Source organism: Equus przewalskii, chromosome 14, assembly GCF_037783145.1.
Source record: "Equus przewalskii isolate Varuska chromosome 14, EquPr2, whole genome shotgun sequence".
Classification (NCBI taxonomy): Eukaryota; Metazoa; Chordata; class Mammalia; order Perissodactyla; family Equidae; genus Equus; species Equus przewalskii.
This window is the reverse complement of record NC_091844.1, coordinates 54,312,072-54,333,416: the sequence shown is the minus strand read 5'-3', so window position 1 is coordinate 54,333,416 and position 21,345 is coordinate 54,312,072. Positions and strand designations below refer to the sequence as shown.

At 42.2% G+C, this 21,345-nt stretch overlaps 2 protein-coding genes across 4 annotated transcripts in view; one reads left to right on the top strand and one right to left on the bottom strand.

Annotated features, from left to right (window-relative positions):
- DYNC2LI1 (dynein cytoplasmic 2 light intermediate chain 1) overlaps positions 1 to 4,014 on the top strand; it is a 38,404-nt gene extending 34,390 nt beyond the window's left edge. The window contains exons 13-14 of one of the 3 annotated variants that reach the window (XM_070572772.1): positions 1,717 to 1,825; positions 2,889 to 4,014. In XM_070572772.1, coding sequence (XP_070428873.1) covers positions 1,717 to 1,779 — 63 coding nt within the window. In that variant the 3' untranslated portion in view covers positions 1,780 to 1,825; positions 2,889 to 4,014. Of the gene's footprint in view, positions 1 to 1,716; positions 2,002 to 2,888 lie in introns of those variants that run through there. The other 2 variants (XM_070572770.1, XM_070572771.1) reach the window with 2 other exon arrangements.
- Positions 4,015 to 4,779: 765 nt separating this feature from the next.
- Positions 4,780 to 21,345, bottom strand: part of ABCG5 (ATP binding cassette subfamily G member 5) — a 24,876-nt gene continuing 8,310 nt past the window's right edge. The window contains exons 5-13 of the mRNA XM_008515202.2: positions 19,988 to 20,120; positions 18,683 to 18,822; positions 17,783 to 17,912; positions 17,067 to 17,280; positions 16,779 to 16,984; positions 15,841 to 15,979; positions 10,571 to 10,756; positions 6,087 to 6,199; positions 4,780 to 5,248 (exon numbers count right to left, since the gene is read on the bottom strand). Coding sequence (XP_008513424.1) covers positions 5,055 to 5,248; positions 6,087 to 6,199; positions 10,571 to 10,756; positions 15,841 to 15,979; positions 16,779 to 16,984; positions 17,067 to 17,280; positions 17,783 to 17,912; positions 18,683 to 18,822; positions 19,988 to 20,120 — 1,455 coding nt within the window. The 3' untranslated portion in view covers positions 4,780 to 5,054. The remainder of the gene's footprint in view (positions 5,249 to 6,086; positions 6,200 to 10,570; positions 10,757 to 15,840; positions 15,980 to 16,778; positions 16,985 to 17,066; positions 17,281 to 17,782; positions 17,913 to 18,682; positions 18,823 to 19,987; positions 20,121 to 21,345) is intronic.

Genomic DNA, 21,345 nt, shown 5'->3' with positions numbered 1-21,345 from the left:
GTTTTACAATGGCTCTTTAAAGCAGCCATGAAGAATTGCAGTGTAAGGAAAACCCTCTTACTTGCTTTTCCTTTAGAGTGTCATCATGGTATTTTGCATTTACATGATAGCAGTGTTCAGGATCTAGTGGACATGGTGAGTTCTGTATCGCACCAGTTATTCTTATGCCCCCTCTGGCATGGCCAGTGACCAGCCTCATTCTTCTCTCAGTTTGCCATCTGCAGAAGGGAGATGCTACTAGCAAAGAATCTCGAAGCAATGTCCTTAACTTTATTGTTGGTAAAAATAATTCAACACTTCTAATTAAAGACAAAGTTTGTGATCACTGATTACTGTTTATTCTTTATGAGTTAATCTTTTAAACCATAAGTGGTAGATAACTGGTGAGCCGAATTAACTTCATTAGAAAAAATAAACCAAGCTGTAAAGACTACATTGGAATTAATACTGTAAAAATTCTTCCAAAGTCTTTATACAGTTCTGAAATTTTAACATTTAACTTTTAATAACTTAGAGTATGAAAGAAACAATCTGTCACTTTTCTGAAAATGAGAAAGGAATTTTCTTTTCGTAGCAACTATGAACTTCAATTATGTTAGCCAAAGGGCAGTGATTGCCTTATCTTGCAAAATAACCACTTTTTGCTTATCTGAAATAGTAATATACTTTGTGCAGCTATTTAGACATTGAAAAATATGCAAGGGGCCAGGAGGCAATCCCCTTAGATGACGCCCTTTTTTTTTCCTGAGGAAGATTCACCCTGAGCTAACGTCTGTGCCAGTCTTCCTCGATGTGTGTTGATGCCACGGCATGGCCACTGAAGAGTGGTGTAGGTCCACGCCCGGGAATCAAACCTGGGCCACCGAAGCGGAGCACACTAAACCACTAGGTCACGGGGCCAGCCCCTTAGATGATCCCTTTTGCAATGCAGTCGTCTTATGCAAATTTCCACCCTACTAAAATTTATCTTTATTTTATGAATTGTAAAAGTAACACATACTCATTGTGGAAAAAAACTCAAAAGGTATAGAAGTATAGAAAATAGAAAATGGAAGTGTCCTGCTCTCTCTCCACCTGTTTGCTTTTTTCATGTGGCACATATGACCACTGTTGTTTTTTCTGGCTGCCTATGAAGCCCAGTGTGAATGAGCACTGATGAATTTATCTGTCCTTACCAGCAGATATCTAAGTTGTTTCCGATTGTGTGCCAATATACACAGTGCAATGCATATCCTTCTACTTATATCCTTGTTCTCTTCTCCATTATTCTATAGCGTAAAGTTCTAAAGGTACAATCACTGGGTCAAAGGATATATACATTTTAAATATCAATACTTGGCTAAGTTCAGCAGGTTTTGACAAGAGTTGAACAGCAAACAACTAAAAATGAGATCACTTTTAAATACTTAAAGTATAGCAAATGCTTTATTAGTTGAAAGACAATTCATATATACTGTATAGTAAATAACTTTGTCTGAAACTTTAATAAATTCATCTCTAAGTGCCCCTTAGGCTACACAAAAACCCTGAAGACTCTGCATTTCTAGCAAATAAATCCTAAGTATAATCATGTACAAAATAATTGTCAAGAAATTTTGAGAATGATAATGCTATAAAGGATACAGTGTTAGACCTAAAAAATGCTAAGGCAGTTTTAAGGTGCTTAGTTTCATTTTTAAAGTTTTTTAAAAAAAATAATACATATTTTTGTTCTAGGAACTGGAACAGTACAAAAGAAGTTCTTCAAAGTCTTGGAAACAAATTGAGCTTGATTCTTGAACCTAATTCAACTATAGTGTATTCATTTCTTCTTTCTCAAATACAAGTAAGATTATTTTATTAATTAGCTCTTATGGTAATAAGTGAAGAAAGTTAACATATGTAATTTGTTAAAGGAAAAGTGGAATTTCTTAGTGCAACTCCCTGAATACTTTGTCTTTTAAAAGAGAAAAAAGTGTAATTACATGTAATTTTTTTTAAATAAAAAGAATCTTCTACTACTGTTGTCTGACACGTTTAAGTAGTGTATACTCAGTTCAGCATTTATAAGTTTCTGCTTATATGTTTTCAGGAACATGAAAACAAGAGCATTTAGTAACAGTTAGAAGGTTAAGTGCTCATATTAAACACATTCCTTCTCTAAGGACTTCTCAGCTGTGTCTGGTAGGAAACTGAATTGGGTTCGCTGACCCAGGTGTCATTGTTTTACTCTAACAGAGAGGCACAAGAAGCACCTGAAATAGTTATTTAAAGTGCACATTCCTGGGGCCGGCCCAGTGGCGCAGCGGTTAAGTTCGCACGTTCCGCTTCTTGGCGGTCTGGGGTTTGCCGGTTCGGATCCCGGTGCAGCCATGGCTCCGCTTGGCACGCCATGCTTTGGTAGGTGTCCCACATAGAAAGTAGAGGAAGATGGGCATAGATGTTAGCTCAGGGCCTGTCTTCCTCAGCAAAAAGAAAAGGATTAGCAGTAGTTAGCTCAGGGCTAATCTTCCTCAAAAAATAAAATAAAATGCACATTCTTCAGTCCCCATGCCCAGAGATCCTGAATCAGTGGGTCTGGGATGAGACTCAGTAATCTGTATTTTTAATCAGCATTCTGGTAATTCTGACATACTTATTTTGAGTATAACTTTTTGAAGAACAGGCAAATTTAAGGAGATATTCTATCAATAAGCAGGCCAAAACTTCATGAACTGGTAATAACCAAGAACATTTCCAAGATGGAATAGCCTTTAAGAAGCCTCCTCCGTCCTGTAGATGTGTGTCTCTGCTAACCAAGTTCAATTTGGAGTAAGCATAATGGCTGTTGTTAACCAAGAAAGCCTCTTACTCTGTGTTTTTCCATTTCTACTATAAAATATGTTGACTCTAATATGCCGTGCACCCAGCTTCAAATAAGCACCCTTACTGACCTCGAGAACACCAAGACCGATGCGTGGTGTCTGAGTAGACAGCAGACTACGTGATTATCGCAATGAAGGAAGACTTCCTAAACTAGTTGCAGCGCATGTGGTTCCAGCCCTCTTGACAGGAGAATTTTCAGCATGTTTCCAAGGAGCCTCAATCCTATGAGCAGCCAGGCTCCCTGCCTGAGTGGTGTGGAGAAGGAGCTCACTTTAAATTAATAGTGAACATTATGATCTCAGAAACATCACTGACTTGGTGGGAAGAAACAGCCTGTTCCACAATAGTAAGAGGAATTTTTATTATGTAATTTTATTTTCTTACACATCACTGTCCATTTTTGACTTGAGACACAAACTGTCACATGTAGAAAGTCATTGTATTTTTCTAAGATGGTATCACTAACATTTAATAGCTTGAAGACACGTGCTATGTCAATTTTCCAAATGTTTCTGAGCTAGCATGAAATTCATCTGCATATGAATAGTAGAAAATGTTTCCACTTACGTTGTACACCCATATCTTTAGTAAGTTGAAATCAGTGATTTCAAAAGAGGTTCCTGTGGGACTCTCTTTGAACTACTTTAATAGATTATCATCTCCAGAATTGTCTATAACTGATGTGACATATATAATCTGTAAGGCATTATGTAACTATTATACCATAATCATCAGTGTCAAAGACCTTTTATAAAAATTGACAATACTATTCTGGTAATTTACCAGTGTCTCCAGATTCTTAAATACTGTTCTAAGAAATAGAATTTTACTGTGGTTTCCTTAATGAAATGATCTTTCCTACCATAATGTGAGACATTTCAAATGCTATAATTTGTCATTCTTTACAAGTTAGGTCACAGTAACTGAAGAAGTTCATGTACTCTCTAAGATATTCTCAAAGTTACCATGGTAACAATGAGAGTTTCATTTCAGACTTATACATGAATTACCTGAAGACCAATCAGAAAGATAATCAGTCATTTAGTACAGAACTCATTTTTAATAATCTATATACCTCATTTTAAAGCTAAAAATATGTAATATATGTGTCTGTATTTGTATTTATCAGCATTCTTCCTCTTTACAATTAAAGAACATGAATTCCTACTATGTAACTGTGTTCTTCTTAATGTAAATGTTGTGTCAGTTGAGCATCTTTTCTATATGGACTTTAAACAGCTGCTCTCCAACCTTAAAGATGTCATTTCTCAGTACATAAACTTTAGTAACATTTAATATAATAAGTAAACTAAGTGGGAAGTTAAAAATAGCAAATTACTTTTAATACATTACCAGCGGTTTGTCTGGTGTGCTGTGTTCTGAGTTCAGCCCATTCCTGCAGTTTTTCATTTTAACCCTCAAATCATTGGGTGCTCTGTACCAGTGGTCTTCATCATCCGACACCTGTTCAGCATCTTCCCTATGTAATCAGGTAACTCAGACCCCTCATGTGGAAACGTGCACATAAATTTGGGTTTTTAAATGATAATTAAAGCATTCTTACCCAATTCTTCATGAGGCTTTGCTTCAATCAAACCCACAGCTCTCTTGTCTGTTACTTACAGTCAGTAATCATTCAAATATTTTCTTTTTATCAAATTCTTTATCAAATGTAAGCATTTTTTTTTTTCTGAGGAAGATTCACCCTGAGCTAACATCTGTTGCCAATCTTCCTCTTTTGTTGTATGTGAGCCGCCACAACAGTGTGGCCACTGATAGACCAGTGGTGTAGGTCCACATCCAAGAACCAAATCTGGGCCGCTGAGTGGAGCACACCAAACTTAACCACTAGGCCACTGGGGCTCGCCCTGTAAGCTTATTTTTTTAACTGACCTGTTTTTCTGGGTCTAGAACAAAGAAAACAAATAGCCACAGTAGTCTCCCACAACTTTATGAATTATTATTATTTACATTTTTGTACCAGCTCAGCCACCGTTTCCAAATACCACGTGTTCCTGCAAGGTGGAATAGCATTCCAGTCCTACATGGATCAAGGGGCACAATGGAGTCTTAACAGTTAAAAAACTTAAGATATAAACTATCAAGAAACACGTGGCATTCTTATCTCAGACACTGAAAGCAGTCATGCACACCTAGGAGCTTTAAGTTCCAGTTTTGGATGTATCCATTTTGGATGGCAGTGTTCTCTGCTATCTGCTAAAGAGATGATCCCTTATTTTAAAAACAACTATTCCTAGGATGACAAGAACTGGGATAAATGCATACAAAACCAGAAAGTTTGTTGTGAATCTGGATGTTGCACCTGGGCAGGTTCTCTCAATGAATTGAATTCCTTGACTGAGGGCACACATTGGATTAATATTCACAGAACCGTTTGAGCTGCCTGCCAGGGAAAAGATTGACAGTGTCAGATATGGTACTTCCCAGGTAATTTCATCAGCAAGTATTTACCAAAAGCCCACTACATTCTTAGCACCCTGCTAAGTACTCTTCTTCATGAAAGATATAATTTAGAGAGCCCAGAATTCATTATTAGATGAAGCAACAGTGAGTGTTCTGGGCCTTGGCTTCATTTGAAGATGGAAATGGGTGTGTTTCCATTTTAGGTTTATATTCATTATCATAGTACTGATAAAAATCATGATCACTTATGATCATTTAGCACTGAATATCCTAGGGTTACTGACATTATCACCTAAAAATATTTTAAACAAGTACTCAATTCTACCCTGTTCTTTAGTCATCTTCACAGACTGGCTGAGATTTCCAGTGGCCAGGAGGACCTTCTTAGACTCCCACTGTCCTCTCATGGGATTGAGGAACAGACTTTTGCCAAAAATGGCTTTCCTCAGCTGCATACTATGTATATTTGGTGGAACAAGAAGCCACTGCAGCCTGCTCAGCCTATTCTGTTCAGTAGGTATAGGAACTGATTCCATCCAGAATATACTAGAGTTTACCTTGGTGTACGTTAGGTCTATCATTTTCTGAAAACATCAGAGTGGCCTTAAGCAGTTGGCCTTTGACAGGTAACTAACTTGACCACTGCTTATTTTCTTTTATTTTAAAAATCAGAGAAAATGTTAGACTTTTATTTCAAAACAAGGTTTTAAATTTATTTATTATAAGATACAGCTTTTATTTAAAAAATACATTTCCCTCAGGGAACTGCTTCCTAAGAATAATATGTAAAAATAATATTCCAAAAACAGAATACTTACCACAAGTGAAATTCTGTCCATAGAACTCATTGACTACAAGAATCTCACAGCAATATTTTTGGAATGTAAAATAACTGAAGATTTTAAAAGGAATGGGCATTTCGTGTACGTTTCTTAAGAAAAAGAAAAAAGAGGGAGAGATGAAATCCAATAGCATCTAGTAATAGTCCTACCGAATAAAAATAAAGGCAACCTTTATTTTATGTGTCTCAACATGAATATAGTTTTTCGTCTCTCATTATAAAAATTATGCTCACTATAAAAAACTTCAAACAATACTGAGAAGTATAAAGAACTACTACTGCCCAGAAATCACTATGGTTAACATTTTGGCAATACATGTAATTTGGTAATACATGTATATGTGTGTAAGTATGTGTTTATAAAATTTTACATCAATGGAATTAAACTCTTCATGCTCTTTCTTAACCTGCTTTTTTTCAGCCAAACATATGTCTCAGACATCCTTCCATGTCAGTAAGCGTAGTACTTCGTCATTTTTAATTACAGCTCGGTGGTCCACTATAGTAGAAACCTTAATTTAACAATCCCCTGATGATGCTTGGTGTCTAATTTTTTTGATAAGCACCATTGATATAAATATAAAAGAAAATATACACCTAGCCCACATTAGAGGAGGAGATTTGTGATTAAACAGAGATTTGAAGGTGCTAGCGTATGAAGTGAGAACTAAACTGTAATACCAGGGGAAAAGGGTTGAGAGAGCAAGCAGACATTCATTGTGAACATGAATGTCTCCTCTTCAGTCTGTTTCAGGAGAAACTTCATGCTGACCTTATGGCCTTCTTGGTCCACTGTATAGCATGCATCAATCAACAAATATATATTAAATTCTTTCTGTTTGCAAGGCACAAGTTCTAGGTACTTGAGGAATTCAAGAGAAGTATCCTACCCCTAAAGAATTCACGGTGTAGTTGGGGACATGGAATACATGTCCTTAAGGCTATAAAAATACACAGTAGTGAACGATTCATGCCAAGAAAGTATAAAAAGCCAGTACCATAGCTCCATGGTATTTAGTATTTGTGGTTTCACCTATTCCCAAGTGACCCCCCAAACTCCATGGCTTTCAATTATTGGCAGTTTTCTAAGGCATCAAGTTGAATTAGCCACATGGTGAGGCTGCTAATTGGAAAGAATAGGTAGGCATCTGGGGGGGAACTAGGGGAAGAAAAAAGACACTCTAGGAAGGCAGAATGGTCTGAGTACAGGCATGTCAAGGGCTTCATATGGGACTGAAGGGACCAGAAAGGCTGGAGCAGGGGCCGGCCCGGTGGCGCAGCTGTTAAGTTCGCACGTTCTGTTTCTTGGTGGCCCGGGGTTCTCCGGTTCAGATCCCGGGTGCAGACATGGCACTGCATGGCACGCCATGCTGTGGTAGGCATCCCACGTATAAAAGAGAGGAAGATGGGGACGGATGTTAGGTCAGGGCCAGCCTTCCTCAGCAAAAAGAGGAGGATTGGCAGTTGTTAGCTCAGGGCTAATCTTCCTCAAAAAAAAAAAAAAAAAGGCTGGAGCAGAGAATTGGAAGTAGGAGCAGTGGGAGGTGAGTTTGGAATGATAGCCAAGAACCAGCTGTTTCAGGGCCTTGAAGTGGGTTGACATTGAAGGACTGTGAGAAAAGTCATGTTGTTTTAAGAAAATTAATGTGGCACCAGCAAGAAGGATAGACCAGAATAAGGGCAGATTAGGAAAAACAAAGGGAGCAGGCTGCAGCAGTAGCTCGTGTGAGATGACAAAGGCCTGGAATAGGATGCTGGCCATGTGAGAATCAGTGCCCAGCCAGCTAGAGTGTTACCTCCTTGAGGTAGGAACCGTGTGCCTTCATCTTGCAGGGCACCACACAGCACAAAACACAAAGTAAAAGCTCCACATGGACTTGTGGTTTGACAACAGAGAAGAAAACCACCATGATCTGGTGACCGATCCAGTGTGTAGGCAGACCACAGAGAGAGAGAGTAGTCATTCATTTATTCACTCAATTCAGCAAGTATTTTTTGCAAACCTAATGGGTTCAAGGCCTTGGGCTGGCCACCGAAAAGAATCATAATGATGAATGAGACACAGCTGCTGCCCTCTGTAGGTTGACAGTCTATTAAAGGAAGACTGTGGCAGGAACGGCACATGATGGGCTGTGAGAGAAAACAGAGAGCTCATGTAGCCAAGGAAGGACAAGCAGGCCTCGTGCAGGTGGCAGAGGGAGACAAACGGATCAGTGAAAGACCTAGGAGCAGAACCCGGCTATGCCACACAAATCCTTGGAGTACATCCGAGAGGGAGGAGCCACAGATCTCAGTGTATTGGCATGGGACTGTCCACATCATATTGTTAAATGGGAAGAAAAGCATGCATACTTTACTCCTTCACAATAATATAATCTCATTTTTACTAAAGATTATATAAAAGTTTAGCAAGCTACACAACAAAATTTAACTCTGGGTTGTGATACTTCAGATAAGTTTTATTTCCTTCCTTATACATTTCTGTCTTCTGTGCAGTTTTTCCCCCCAAAGAACGTGTAAGCAGAAAGAACAACAAAGCTATTTCTATTTGTGCTTAAAGGAGGAGGCAGCCAAAAACACAAATGTTGCAGAGAGTCAGTCAGGAAAAGTGATGAAGGAAAGAAACTTAATGACTGGGAGGTTGACGTGGCCTTCAAGGGCAGAGTTTCAGTTCAGTGGTGGGAGTGGAACCCAGGTGAAGCCTTGGGGTGTTGAGATTTTGCAAAGAACCCAAGAGCATTTGGTAATGTTGGCTGTTGCCTCTTTTTTCAAAAAATGAATGAATCCCCTTTTCCTACAGACCAAATACATGATGTGGTGCCAGATTGATTGGAACACGAAATGATTCAAATATGAAGGAGGAGATGCTGCCCAAGGTTGGGTCTGTACCTTGCTGGCTTGATTCCGTACCCTTGGAATGATTTGATTTGTGCATTTTTCACAGATGCGAACAATCCACTTAAGCAACATAGACAAATATAATGTAATGGTGTCATTGTAAAAAAATCTGCCTTGACTGATCAAAACCTAGTTCATTTCACTTTATAAGATCTCACCTTTATATAACACTACAGTTTATGAAGTGTTTTCACATTGATCTCATTAGCTCCTCATGATTTCTTGAAGCAGGTGGGGCCAAGATCATTCTCTCCATTTTATAAATGAAGAAAACAATTTAGAGAGAAAAATGACTTGCCCATGGGCACATGGCAGCTAAGTGGTAGAGGAAGTCTCTGACTCCAGGGTCAGTCCTCTCTAGAGGGAGCCACATGCATCCTGGGCGAGTCTTCACAGTGGTGTGACTGGAGCAAAGTCAAGTTTGAGCTTAGTTTTCTTACCTGAACCTGGATTGCTCTTGAGAGTTAAATAATTAAACATATAAATATAATTACATATAGTAGATGCTCAGTAGCTTTTTGTTTGTTTGATTTTTTTTTTTTTTTTTTTTGCAGGAAGATCAGCCCTGAGCTAACATCTGCCAATCCTCCTCTTTTTGCTGAGGAGGACTGGCCCTGGGCTAACATCCATGCCCATCTTCCTCTACTTTCTATGTGGGACACCTACCACAGCATGGCTTGATGAGCGGTGCCATGTCCGCACCCAGCATCCGAACCGGCGGACCCCAGGCTGCCAAAGCGGAATGTGCACACTTCACTGCTACGCCGCTGGGCCAGCCCCAGTTCATTTGATTTTTAAGTCAAAGAAACAGAGCCTTCTTCACTTTTCCTCAGAGACCAATAGTTTACTTACCAGATGCCACTCACATCACCTGCCTGGGACCCCTTGCACCCTTCTAAAATTTTCCACCCTTCCCACTACTACTTTTTTTAAATGTATATATGTATATGTGTATATTTTTTCTTGGTTATAAAATAATGCTTGTCCATTCAGAAAATTCACAATATATAGGAAAATATGAAGAAAAAATTAAAATAAACGTCACTCAAACATAATTACTGTTAACATTTGGTGCATGTCCTTCTAGTCCTGATATTTTCTTGAGCAGTCTTTTATCCTGCAGGCTCTTTTCTTATCTCAGCATTGTTACTTCCTAAAAGTAACTGGGAATTGAGAACTGGAATAGAGACTCAACAGAGCCAGAGCAGAAATGAACTAAATGCGTGCTATTTAGCTTGTAATATAGGCTGTGAGTTTTTCTGGAGGATGGATTGAGCTTCCTCCTTTTGTGATGATCCCTCATTACATGTGAGTCATATTGATAACATGCCTAAATTGTGATTTCCTGATTCTCAGTGTAGAGACTTTTATTGAACAAATGGTGACCAGTTCAAAGTCTGAGCAATAATGATTAGTAAGAACTGTGAATATTCCAGACTATAGGGCGATACCTTTAATCCATATCACATAGCTCTCCTCTGGAATTCCTTATAACAGTCATTATTAGGTGATCAGTAACAACAAATTATACCAATCTAAGTCCTTTGAATCGTCATATCTTACCTTAGGAATCCAGATCCCACAAGCACCCCAGCAATGCTGAGCAGAGCCGCTATGCTGTTGACCACATTTGGATTTTGGACCATACCAAGTAGCACAAGGGTTAGAAATTCACCAATTAAGTGGGGGGCCAAGAGAGCAGCAGAAAAATATCCAAATCTGGCAGCCTCAGGGTATAAGCCCAGAGTCCTAGAAAAAGATAAGGTCTTTAGTTTCCTCTCCAAGGTAACTTTATCATTTAAGAAAAATACCACACTTGCCTTCTGTGACTAGGTCCATGGTGGCTAGTGGGTGGGAAGAGTTTGCAGGGCAAGCCAAACTCCCTTTGAAAGACCTTTTCGGAACAGAGCCAACATTTGAGACCATTTATTACCAAATTATTTCTGTTGGCCCCAACTCAGTGTGAGCCACCTTTTCCCTTTTACAGCTCCTTAGCTCTCACAGGAAAATATTAGCACTTAGACAACAGTCACAACTAACTGCAATAAGCAGGGTTGTTGAACTCTCCTTCTCCGTGAATATCCATGTTCTGCTTAGCTCGTGCTGCTCCTCCCTTGGTTAGCCTGCTACCCTAATGCTAAGGGCTCACCCAACCTGCTTCTCAGCCCTTCCTTCTGTGAACCTCATCCCTATTATGTGGCCTTAACTGCCAGCCAGAAAACCCTTCACCGCTTTCATCCTCATCAGATTAGCCCTCACAGGCCTGATTCTTTTCTTGTCTTTTGTTCTACCAACCCCTTCCATTGATTTGATCTTCATTTTCTTGTGAACAGACTACTCTATATCCATGCCCCTTTCCTCTTATATTCCTTTCATCAAATAACATTTCCCTGGTGATAGCATGTCCTCAGCAACCGTTAGACATAGCTGCTCTTTCTTCCATTTGTAGAGTAAGGAAAAGGAGTTGGCATATCTTAAATCCTCTCCTCCCTACCACTCTTCAAAGCCATCTGTCTTTCTTCTTAAACAAATAATGAAGTTTGCTTATACTATGAATTCCCTTCCCCAATGCAATCCTCTGTGACTTTTAAGACATTCTCTCACCTTTGGTGATTTTGTAGCATCTGGACCAGGGTCATTCTTTGCATTCCTCTCCACTATCATTGTCCTCAAGGTCTTTAACCTTCTTGATGAACCGTGAACATCAGTGCCTCCTAATTAGGTAACCTCATCAATTCCAGTGGCTCCTTCCATCTAATCTTGATCACTCACCATGTCTTGGACTTAAATATTACTCAAAACTGTTCCACTTCCAAGATTTCACATTCTGAAAATGCCCTCTCTGATCGTGGCCTCCCTCCTGTCTCCCATTTCCCCAATAAATACCCTCACTGCCTCAGATCCCTGCTCCTTTCTGCTATTCTTTGCCTTACTAATCCACCTACCTGGGGACCCCTGCTCTCTCACTTAAGCAACTGAAGGTGTGTTGAACAAGGCATACTGCTGTACTAATTGGGTCCACTCTGCCACTTTACCTCAGCTGACTCCTTGACCTCTCACTTTTCCTCCTTGCTTACTGGGTTCCAATGACGTGTCCCATCATAGCTGATATGAACTGCTACTTTAACTTACCCCCCTCCCCAATTTCAAACTCTCTCCCTAGTGCTCAGCAGATAGATTCACCTCCATTTTATGAATTTCTCGCTATCTTTATCTTCCCTACTTTTCATCCTCCACGTCTTGTGCTCACGCACTCTCTCTCTTTCCCCTGTCTTTGCCAAGCTTGATCCTATCTACTTGCATCCTTGATCCCATGTTATCCTGATTCCCCTTCCCTACTTTGGTCTCTTCTGGAAACTTGATCTATGAATTATCCAGTTTTGGCTATAGTTTCATCTACTCTTAATCTAATGATTTTTCCTGATGGTCTTATTTACCATATCCTAAACAACCATTTCTTGAGCCTGATAAATCTTTAAGCCAACTGCCTCCTCTTCATCTTACTCTATGCTGCCAAGCTTCTCAGACAGCATCTACTTCTTCCATCTCACTCCTTATTCCCTTGTAAACCCCACTTGCACCCTCACCACTCTACTGAAGCTCTGTTATGGAAAATCACCAATGGTGATAAAATGATGCCTCACCTCCTTGAACCTCTGCATTATTGAATGGGTTTACTACACCTCCTTGAAACTCTTCTCCCTCGGCTTCTCTGATGTTGCCCAATCCTGCTTCTCTTTCTACCTTTCCAACCTGTCATTGGCTCGCTTTCCTCGTCCCCACTTTGAATATGCCTATCTTAAAGTTTTACACTCAGACTGCTTCCTCCTCTTCCAATACTCTCTCCTATAGAATCTATTCCCAGGTCTTTATCTTACTCATTTTTTTCTTTCTACCCAAACCTTAGATTGACACCTCCACTTGGGTGTCCTGTAGCATCCCAGATGTAATGTGTTCAAAACCAAACACATTCTCTTTCCTGGAAAACTTGATAAGGATGCTGTTACCTTCCCATTCCCTCAGGCTAAAAACTCAGGCATCATCCATGACTTTCTTTATCCCTAGTAAATCCATTCAGTCTCTTAGTCCATTCAGTTTTACTATCCCAGCATCTCAAAGTCATCCTCCCTTTCTGTTGCCACTGCTCCTCTCTTCATTAGGGCCTTTCCCACAGACTGTTGCCACGGCTCCTCACTGGGCTGTCCAGCATCTCCACCCTAACTCCAGGCTGCTGCCAAAAGGATGCCAGCCTTCCTCTCTAGAGTCTAACACAGATGGGTCACTCCCTGGTTCAAAATCCTCTCCTATGTCCCACTATCAAATCCACTTCAGCCCCTTAGCCTGGCATTCAGCACCTCCCCTCCTAGACTCCAAGGTTGTCCACCTTATTTTCCACTACTCCTTCCAGTCCTTCATTCCCCACAGTGCAACTGAACCTTTTCTCTGGAAAAGTCTTACGTGTTTTTGCTTCTGAACCCATGCCCCTGCTCTTTCTTGCTCTGGAATGCCCTTGCTCCCTTTTCTAGCCATTGAAATGGTGCTGTCTTTCACATTCTCCTCCAGAAAGCCTCCAAGAGTCCCTCCCGCCCAACCAAATGGACTCTTGTTCTCCTTTGTAATTAACTAGGATAATGGATGTGAGATGGGGAAGATATTACCCCATCTGTGCCTCAGTTTCCTCATCTGCAAACAAGGATAATTATAGTACCTATAGAATGGCTGCAAGGATTACATGAATTGATATGTTTAAAGCTCTTTGTGCCTGACATAAAGCAAGTGCTAAACATGTGTTAGCTATTATTATTATTATTATTATATTCCTCAACATAGTGTTTGTGCTTCTTTATAATACTAATCTTAGACTTTCTTGGATTAAAGTCATCTGGAGATTTATGTCCACAATCCATTATCTGAAACACTTTAGGGCTAGATATGTTTTGGAACGTGGCAATTTACAGATTTTGGAAAGGATTTACACTGCATAGACCATACTTGCCTCAGTGGGATCCGTGACTCCACCCATAATCAAGCACATTAATATTTTTGCTAAACAGGAGTGTTCATGTGGGAAAAGTACAAAGAACCTCATGTTGGTTTAGGTCAGATTTTCCCACTGAGTTCAGCTCAGATCGTGCTGCTGAAAGAGTTGCAAACACACTTTTGACTTTCGGGGATGTTCAGATTGTATAGTTGCAGCTTGTGGGCAGCACCTTCAGTTTATTCCTCTTTGATCCCCTGTTGCACCCAGCACTGTGCCTGGCATTTAGTAGGCGTTCAACAGATATTTCTGTAAATAAAGTATTTGCTACATGGCTAACAGCTGTGCTGCCACTGGAAATGATTCTGCATTTTTGTGTCTGACTTTTTATCAAAAATAGTCATGAACCTAGTTTAAAACTGCCCTGTTTTCTCAAATCTGGCAGCACTCTTTCTTTGTCATGGGCAGTTTTCAAATACTATATGGTCTGCAGAATCAGTGCTTTGCAAATTTTAAAGTGCATATGAATCACCTGGGGTATCTTGTTAAACACAGAGTCCAACTCAGTGGGGCTGGACCTGAGATTCTGCTCATTCAACAAGCCCCAAAGTCTCTCTGACACTGTGGGTGGGCCACATTGAGTAGCAAGACTCTAAATTAGCAAGGTCTTCAATTTTCAGCAAACCTTGCTTTACTCAAAATGGTCAGGTTTTTAAAATTTGTCCCTGGATCGTTTAGCCTGAACTAGACCGGCCTGTGGTTTACATCACAGATTGGAGATTCAGCACGTTCCTGAGTGTCAGAGAATAAGGAGGCTTCATCACTGTCGGCAAGGAGGGCCACATGGTCCCTACCATGGCCCTCGGTGGAGAGAGTGCACCCCCTTGCCAACGCGGGGGCTTTGCCCCGTCCCTCTCCAGAGCAATACCTACTTCCAACAGACCTTCCACTTCTTCGTCTTCAGCTCAAACTAGGCAGGCCCTTATTTACCTTTTTACTTATACATCACTTAATTCATAATAATTATTCATATCGCATATCATGGATCTTTCTACTGGCTATGATTAGAAACACCTGCACATGAAACCAGTGGCCTGAAGAAAGACAATGTCTGGAGAACTGCCTGCAGTTCTCTCTTGAGACAACAAGCTAGACACCTTTACTGGAGTCAGAGAATGCTGGGTAATTCCCCCCATCTTTTCTTAAGGGAAAGCCACAGGGATTAGGGAACATACATCTCCCCATGATAACAAATCATGCAAATAACTCTACACGTTCTCAGATTTATATCTTTTAAATGGTCTAGGAAATAAAAAGAAGCATTGTCTACAAGCCATCAATCAAAATTCAACAGCATCAGGTAGGCTTCATGGTTCCCCAATGCCCTCTTCCCACAGTCACTCTTCGATTCCTCAAGCCCCCCTCACCCCAGCCCAACTGTGATGTCCCAGGTCGATGAGTGAAACCTCCGGCAGAGTTGCTGCTCCAGCTTACAGCAGCCTGGGAGCCATGCTTAGCTGCTGGTGTATGGTTGCTCGCTGCCTCTGCACCCGGCCCCCAGCTACTCTGGAGCCCCTTCTCTATCCAGGCCCTGCAGCGGATGTGGGACATGCTATTCCTTGGCACATGCAGTCCTGCTGGTGTGCTCTCAGGCCCCATGTTGCCCAGAGTTGAGTTATTGGTCATGAAGGACAGGACCTTGTACTTGACGTTGATGGGCAAAGACAGACCCTCCAGAGCAGAGAGCAGGGAGGTGTTCACCCTGGAGCTCTCCCTCCGCAGGCCCCACTGGCCATCTGGGATTCCCCAGGAGACCTTGTCTGGGAGGACTGAAGACCTCTGAACACCCCCTTACCAGTAGCTCACACTGCTTAAAATCACGGTGGCGAGGATACTGAAGGGGAGGACGTGCAGCACATAGGCCAGCAGCATCTGCCACTTCTGATACAGGCCGTCCTGGCTCTCCTGGTCGCTGACAGCTCGCAGTACAGGAACTGGGCACAGAGGCAGGTTTCAGGATAGTCGGTCACCACACAGCTAAGGGAGGGAGGGGCTAGCCCAAGCTGAACTTGAGGTCACGGCTGGATGATGAGGACCACCTGGGGCTCCCTAGTCACGGAAAGAAGAGACCTGACATCCACAGAGCTACCTCAGAAATCTACCTGGGTTACAATATGGTTGCAAAAGTTCTCATAATTTATTTCCTTTTCTCTAAAGTATGGGGGAAGAGTATCACCATTTGATCAACACACATACAAAACAGGCACAAATGAATGATGTGAGGGCCTTTGTCCTCTTTTTGTGTAGAGTCTTGGCACAGAACATCAGGCAAATAGGTATTGCTTCTGGATTCCCACCGAGTTTGAAAATTAGCTGCTGTGTTCCCTAAAATAGGCTCCAAAAACAACATTAACAGCGCAAAGTTGGCCAGGTATCCGGGCCCCCATGGACTGTGCATGCTAATGGCCAAGAAAGGATACCAGGGGTGATCTTTTGAAAAACCCTTCCCAAACTCTGCCCCATCAGCATCTCACAACTTCACGTTTCCCTTGATCCTTAGAGAGACACTCAGAGAGAGCCACCTGGAGAGCTAATTCATGCTAAGGTGTTGGTAACTCAAAAGTTACCTTTCCCTAGAGAGAGAATCTGGAGAGGGCCAGGCTGAGCTCAGAGAAATATCGTTATAATGATGGAGTCTTGCAAGGTGCCAGTTGGAGAAGAGAAATATTCAGGGAGAGAGGAGGCCCCCTCCACCCCACCATCTGGGGTGCACCTCCTGGGCATGGCACTTACACAGATTCACAGCATTGAGCATGCCTGTGTATGGCATGGCACCCACAAACTGGTACAGAAGACCCACGCGGTCCTGGACAGCACCCTTTAGCACATCATTCTGGACCCGTAGAAGGAAGAAAATGACGAACAAACCCATGATCAGATTCTGAACGAGACGCATGACCACTGCCAGCTTATTTCTCATCAAGTTTCTCGTCACTCTCCTGAAAGCCAAACAACCTTCTTTTAATTCCTCTTCTTTCATTAGTGGGTGTCTAACCACTCAAAATGGGCTGAAACTCTTACCTTAAGAGAACGCTCAGTTTAAAGAGAGCTCCAGGAGAATCTTTGGTTTTGAAAGGAATCATTGGTAATGTTTTCAGGTGCTTTGTTCTTTTAATATTCTCCAAGGTTTTGTGATAAATTGCTGATTTTTTGTAGGTAGATTCAATCATCTGGACTCTCTTGTAGGTTTCTATTTCCCGTTCTTTGCTTTGGGTATCCACTGATGTCAGGTCCACTAAAATTTTTTCCCAAGAGAAATGAACCATGTATTTTTAAATCTGTGTCTGTGTATATGTATATATATATATATATATATATACATATACACACACATATGCTAATAATACTTTTCATCATTGATTTAGGAGTCCTATCGATAATCCCCATCCTATTAGAATAATACCTGCTATTACTGCCCACTTACAAAATCAGAATATTTTAAAGCTACCAGCAAAGCCATGAGCATCCCACTGGGGCTGTCTCGGAGAATGCAGAAACTCAGCTAACTTATCTCTGACACAGTGGGAGTGCACCAATTTAAGAGAGATCCCCGACCTCATTCCGATAGGTCATCTATGGCAAGTTAATTGACCTGGCCAAATTAATTCCTTGAAGAGTGAAAACAACAAAACAAAAGCAAAAGTAAAACCCACTGGTGCTGGTGTCATCTAGGCAGAAATCTGAGATGATAAAGCTTAAAAAACATTCATGATGAGAAAGGTGAAAGAAAAACTTACTGTAAAAATCAAAAGGGTTTGAATGTTCAGGACAAGCGTAGCCACAGTCATTGAAGAAATCAAGCATTTCCACTGGGGTCCCACAGAAAACCAGCTCTCCACAGCTCAGAATGGCGATTTTGTCAAAGAGCTGATCAGACAACAGTCGGTGTTAGTGTGTCATCAGGTCACCACATCCTTATGGAAAATGAGTTTCTAAGCACTCAGTCCTTTGATTAGCTCAGCCACACCTCAGCATTCTTACCGCATCCATTGGAGACACTCAAAATCCATCCATATTCTTTTCATCCTGGGTTGCCCCTATGGATCCGGCTGCATCCCAGCCTGCACCCAGCATCACATCTGGTGTGGAGGAGAGTCACTGCTCCTGGTCAGTGGACCAGGGCTTGAGTCCCAGCTGTGCCACTGAGTGAGTGACCCTGGACAAAACTTTCTTTTTAAATCTCAGATCCTCATTATAAAAGGCAAATAATAGCTCCCTAAAAGGATCCTGGGAGGATAAAGTGAGATTTTTGGAAAGATATCCATATGATTTGGTGGAAAAACAATCTTTGAAGCAAACTGGACTATGAATGCCAATCCCAGCTTCTTACTACCCATGTGATATTGGCTCAATTTTGTGTCATTTCCAAGTCTCACTCTCCTCTGTAAAGTGAAAATGCTGATACCCACCTCATAGGATTGGTGTGCGGATTAAATGAGCTGGTGCGTAGAAGGGACTTGTTACATGGTGGGTGCTGAAAGGAGTGTTTCCATCCTTTGCCCTTCTCGTATCAGGAGCTATGGGCTCCAGTTGCTCTGGTTTGACGAGTACTAATCTCTACCCCATGACCCTCAGCTCAACACACACATATACTCACCCTTGATGAGTTGAGCAGGAACAAGAGAGGCCCCTCTCACCTGGAAGAGCTCAGAGCGGGGCTGGTGGATGGTGAGGATCACGATGCGGTCCCTTCGAGCCAGCTCTGCTAGGAGGACCACGATCTGATTCGCAGTCATGCAGTCCAGGCCTGTGGTTGGCTCATCAAACAGCATGATCGCTGCAGGCAAAGAAGGGTCAGCCTTCTGAGTCCCTGCCAAGCCCAGGCTCTGTGCTCTAAACTCAGAATTTTGGACAGTTCCTTATGGAGCTGTCTTATCCCATCTGAACCGTACACGGTGAGAAGTACCTGCATGTAAACTGGCTTCAGTCCGAGTCCAGGAGAAAGAACCTGACCTAGGAGGACCCAACTCCCAGCTCTGGAGCACATTTCCACCTTAATCCTTGAGGGCACAGGGCAGCAACCAGATCAGTCCCCTCACATAGTACCATGGACTGTTTGGGCTCCATCCCGGGACTCTGACAGGGAACAAGGGCTGGCAGGCTGGCACCAAGTTTTTTTTTAAAAAGCTGAGAAGAGGCTGGTTACAAAAGATATAACCCATTTCATGTCTAGCACTTTCCAACACTAAGAGGATCTTTGCACTGCAAAAACTTCTGACCCATGAAACAAGGTCTGAGGTGGGTAGTTGTTTGGCTTCTTCAGAGGATTTAACTGTAGCTTATTTCTACTCCAAAAGTGGCAAGAGCTCTTAAGAGCATCTCTCTTATTTGCCTTCTGGTGACCAAGCACCATCTGAAGAGCAGGCAGTCTTGGTCTACCCCGGTGTGAAGAAGGTATCCAGACACAATAGGTCCTCTTCCAGGTACGTATAAGGGTGAGGTTTCCCCAGGTGGTGGGGAGAATGACCAAACCATGGAGGGGTGGTAGGCGACAAGCTACCCATCTTGATAGTCCCTCCCTCTAATATATACAGTTTTGTGTTTATCACTCAAAGTTCTACTTTAATTCCTGCCATTTCATAAATGCCTCTAGTCATACAAAACTCATTGGCTTTCCATAGCAAACACAGTGGTACTGCTCTAATAAGAAGTGTGGATGGACAGGGCAGACCCCATATTCATGGAAGACCCTAACTGAACATTAAAACAAAAAGGCAGTGTTTCCAAGTCCAAGGGCTGTTTTGTACTTGGATGATGGAATGGCATCAGGAACTACATAGTATTTCCAAAGAAATTGGGTACCCAGTTTGAAAAACCTCAGTGACTTCAGTCCCTACAAACCCCTTTTCCAAATGGAGACTGTGAAGAAAGAGCCAAGCATGTGTACAGACACATGGAAGATGCCCAGGCAGCAGCTAGCAGCAGCTCTGGGTCCTACTTACTGGGATCCTGGAGGAGCTGGGCTGCGATGGAGACCCGGCGCCGCTCACCACTGGAAATTCCCCCAAAGTTGTAGTTGCCAATCAGTCGGTCCGCCACGTGGCTCAGACTCAGCTCTGCCATGACTGCCTCCACCTGTAGGAAACACAAAGTCCGCGAAGACCGGTCACTGCTGGGCAGCTGTTCCAATTCATGGGCTGAGGATGGCAGAGGAGAGGCAACACACTTTCCTGGGAGTGCTTGGGCCACTTTCACACCCACCACACCCTGGGGAAAGCAAGCCTTTTACAATAAAATTCAGTTTGGTTTAAATCACAATATAATACATATGTCCAGTTAAAATTAATATGAATTGTTCGAAAAAGTCCCTAAAGCAACAAAAATGGCTTACATTTGCTCCAGGGAAACTGACCAGGAAACAATGGAGACTTCATTGGACCCCTGACTCCAGATGCTGCAGTCAGTCCAGCCCAAACAGAAAAATCCCCCAAAGGCATAGTTACAATATAGATTTTTTTTAATGTTTGGTTTTCAAAACTTTATTATAATAAATGTTGTATATGTAAAAGAAAAACCCAGTTTGGTTTGACATAAACCTGGTTTCCCATAAGTAACCCAAATAAGTCTTGGAGTCCCATGTGGTCCAATCTCAGAGTGGTTTTGCATCAAAGAAATACAATCCAGTTATCAAAAGTAATTAAAAATAATGCCCCCATCCCTGTCACTCACTGTCAGGGCCACTAACTCATGTGAACATGCCTGTGCCTCACTTTCATGGTGGGCTGAACTCTGATCTCCGTCTTCTCAGACTAAAGTGGGGGCTCAGGAGACCCCAGGGGCTCAGGGGGGCATGACGGAGCTCGAGGGCCTGGGTTCACATCCCAGCTCTGCCATTCCCAGACGTCTGATCTTAATCTCCTTGGGTGTCAGGAGATAATGCCTCCCTCATAGGGTTGATGCCAGAATGAAATGAGATACTGTGTGTGAACAAGGCCTGACTGATGCCAGCCAGATATGAGAGCCCAGAGTATAACCTGTTAGAATAGGAAGAACCTTGCAGTGCCTTCTGAGCAGGCTCAGGTAACCTCCAGGGAGGAAGCAGGGCTGGGCATCGCCCTATGAGGCCAATGGCCCTTCTTGAGGGCCGGGTCCCTTGCTAAGGCTCGTCAGAAGTGAAAACTATACTCCAGCATTATCTAGGACTCTCAAACAGAAGAATGCCCCTTGCTCACCCAGGCGTTACAACAAACAAGCCTGCTGGTACTCAGGACACAGCTCAGAGCTAGTTCCACTCTCCAAGTCCTGTGTGAAAATCCAGTGCCAGGGACAAGATGAGCAAATCCCTGGTGACAGGCTCGGC